Source organism: Colletotrichum fioriniae (assembly GCF_027942845.1).
Source record: "Colletotrichum fioriniae strain IMI 355084 chromosome Unknown scaffold_5, whole genome shotgun sequence".
NCBI lineage: Eukaryota > Fungi > Ascomycota > Sordariomycetes > Glomerellales > Glomerellaceae > Colletotrichum > Colletotrichum fioriniae.
This window is the reverse complement of record NW_027076841.1, coordinates 131,799-135,197: the sequence shown is the minus strand read 5'-3', so window position 1 is coordinate 135,197 and position 3,399 is coordinate 131,799. Positions and strand designations below refer to the sequence as shown.

At 52.9% G+C, this 3,399-nt stretch overlaps 1 protein-coding gene across 1 annotated transcript; it reads left to right on the top strand.

The window, feature by feature from the left end:
• Positions 1-359: 359 nt before the first annotated feature.
• On the top strand, positions 360-2,292 carry N0V96_004788 (uncharacterized protein; the record flags this gene model as incomplete). Its single annotated transcript, XM_065757219.1, has 3 exons — positions 360-498; positions 690-1,328; positions 1,379-2,292. 3 exons carry the CDS (start codon positions 360-362, stop codon positions 2,290-2,292), a joined length of 1,692 nt encoding a protein of 563 aa, XP_065613988.1.
• Positions 2,293-3,399: the final 1,107 nt, after the last annotated feature.

Here is a 3,399-nt window from a genome sequence, read left to right as displayed (position 1 = left end):
TACAGTACGTACCTTTCCCTTCTCTTGCTTGTCTTGTCTCTCTTCATCCTCAACTTTTACCAAAAGTCACTGGCCCTGTCTTCTTCTCTACCCCCTAGATCCATGCTCGCCAGGATACGTACCTTCGTACTGAGGTACTCGTCTCTCCTAGCTGCCCTGAAACTACTTTGCCGCCGGCATTCGAAGGGCCTGTTCTTGTGTCTGCTCTTGTCGTCAATAGATCTTATAACTCCAAGATGCGCTCCTCTCGATCCTCTTGATTTGATCCCTGCCTTGACAACTCGAACAACAACAACTACAACAACTCGTCGCCAGACCCGTCTCTCTCTCTTCCTACATTCAGTCTTCTGCCTCAGAGCATGGCCCATACTGCCGTTGCCAATACTCGATCCAGACCTGTCACCATCACCGTTGTTGCACACCACGACGATAAGTACGCCACCGACAACATGACACGATCAGCTTCCGCAGAGCCCACGAAGCCCACCAAGCGCAAGGGTACGCATCACCAGCACCCCTCATGAGATATCGACGACGATGGCGGCAGTTATGCGGTTCTGCCCTTCTGCCGCCTTCGCCTCGATCATCCCCCACCTCCCTCCTTAGCTCCTACTCCACCTACCACCACCGTCCCCTTCCACGTTCTCATGTACGAACAATATATTGACTTGGACGCCTCTCCCCAACAGGCACCAGAAGCGTCTCAACCTTGACGCCCTCCCAGCTTGCGCGTAAGCGTGCCAATGACAGAGAAGCTCAGCGCGCCATCAGAGCTAGAACGAAGGAGCACATTGAGCGTCTCGAGCGAGAGCTTGAGGAGCTCAAGAGCGAGCGCGGCCGCGATCAGAGCCAGACCGTCCAGGAGCTTTTGCGCAAGAACAAGGCACTTGAAGAGGAACTGTTCAAGCTCAGAGAGAGCATGGGCGTTCCCAACGGGCAGTCTTACCCAAACTCAGGTACGGCTGCTTCCATTGCCTCGTCTTCTGCGTGGTTGCCTCTGGTTCGTGCTGACTCGGCATCAGTGTACGACGACAACCTGAGCTCTATCAGCGGCGCAGTCCCCAGTCCTCGATCCTCGCCATTTCCTTCAAACGGTGACTACAACGTGATGCAAGAACTCGGTCCCTCCTACGTGCCCATGCCGGATGCGTCAGAGTCTTGGGGCCCGGGCATTCCCGTTTCCGTTCCTTCGACCGTTTCAAGCCCGTCATCGTCCGCCAACACAGACGAGTACGGCGCAGGCTACATCCCCACGAGCGTTCCCGCGCCGATGATGGATGCCCGAAGCATCCCGGCCAAGATGAGTGAATATGACGATGTCGACTCTGGTAAGTTGTCTTCACTGTGTCCGGTGGTTGGGTTGCAACGCAATTCTGAGACGCTAACCACTCAGCTTCTAGACGCTGGATACCCTCACAGCCACCACTCAATGCCTCATCAGTCGCAGGTTCCCATCTCTCATCATCATCAGCCGTATCTTCATCACCAGCAGTCGTGGAATTCGTATCCAACTCCGGTGTACTACCAACAACCGTCAGCTCATTGATCCGCCAGCCTGGCACCACCCTCTGGGAGATTCCGACCCTCATCGTCCCGCCAACTTGTCGAATCGACCAGTTGATTGTCGGCTTCATTCAGGACTGCCGCCGACTGTCACAACTGAAGTCTCTCGACAACATCCTCCGACCTACTAGGGTCAATGTGAAGAATTTCCTCGAGTATCATCCGGCCTCGCCTACGACAGAACCTCCACGATGCCAGCTAGCCGACCTTGATCGAGCCGCTTCCACAACAGCCACGGGTCCCGGCGCCAAGCATCCCATGGCTGAGCTCATCACCGCTCTCGTCAACAAGGCAGGTGTCACCAACGTCATTGAACGCCTAGCAGTCTTCGCCATCACTCAACGAGCCATCGCCTGGCTGGTACACCCAACGCGTGAGGCATATCAAGCCATTGTGCCTGAACTCACACCGAAGCCGTGCCAGACAAGAATCCCGCATCCTCAGTGGATCGATCTCATTCTGTGGGCACCTCTCCGCACTGCCATTATCGAACGCCAGGAGCTGTACGCGAACGAAGAATTCCAAGGCGTATACTCGTCTAGCTTGAGACTGATCAATTGGCCGTGCCGGCCAATTGACGCCTTGGTGGTCGACCCGCAATCTGGAGAGATGTGGCTCAGCGACACGTTTACTGCCCACGCAATGCGCCTCGAAAACTGGCGCCTCAATGAGAACTTTGTTCGCCGTTACCCCGAACTTCGTGGCTGTGTTGCAGTCGAAGGTTCCTGAGACGGATACGACACTTGGCGCCAAATTCTTCACACATTTACTTGTCCATACTTCACAACTTGGAGCTATTAGTCTCCAACTTTCTTTCACGTCCTCCTTCCTCCTTTGTTATGAGAATGGAGTTTCATTCTAGCTGGAATGGGATGGGACCTCTCAAGGGGGAAACACATCAAACACGCACACACACACGCACACACTTTGCCTGATTGGGTCTGTTGTAGTAGATAAAAACAAAAACGGGTTGGCTTCGTTATGGCATTTCGAATGCGGGCCAGGAGAGCACGGTGGCTGGGACTGATTCTATTCTTTTCATTCACGACCTTTCCTTCATCTTTCTTCCTTTTACCCGCGATATCGGTGCATCAGAAACAGGTTGGAGGACTTCTGCGACCAACCCCAAATTACCACTGCTTTTTTGTTGTTGTTCAGACTGCTGGGAGACTTGGAGAAAGGAAGGCGCTTTACAGGATTTTGGAGGTTTTCTTTTTTTTCTTTCGCCTTTTGTTTATCATCATTTTGGGTACCAAACCATTGGGCGGGTTTAGACTTTCTTGGGGAAACGGGGGATGATACACACACATTCTGGGATGGGATTAAAAGAATGTGATTATGGACTTTTTGATGTTTAACCATAGTTATGCGGGCTGGAGAGGAGAAATCCCATCCAGACCACGCCAGAAACAAACCACAAAATTTGATGAACAGATTCTACACAAACACATGCTTCCTTCTTACGCGTGCTTTGGAGAGTGAAAGTTTCTTATTGACTCGTGATCTTTTACTCCAAGAACTTGATTGCAGCATCATGCGCCGACGATGATTTCATGAGCTCAGTCGAGGGCGCGCGCGCGCGGGAGACATCTGGACAGGGGGGAGGGAGGGAGATTCGACAGAAATGGGGTCGCTAGTAGATTTTGGGTGGTTTTGGGATGGAACTCTGTCGTCTAGAAAGACGGATGATGACAACATAGGGACCGCCGATCATCAACTCCCTCGAGTCGCGTTTTGCCCGTCACGCAACACTACGGGAGTAACAGACTATAGCACACCCCCGGCTATCACAATGCCGCAACGAGATGCCGCAATGAGATGCCGCAATGAGATGCC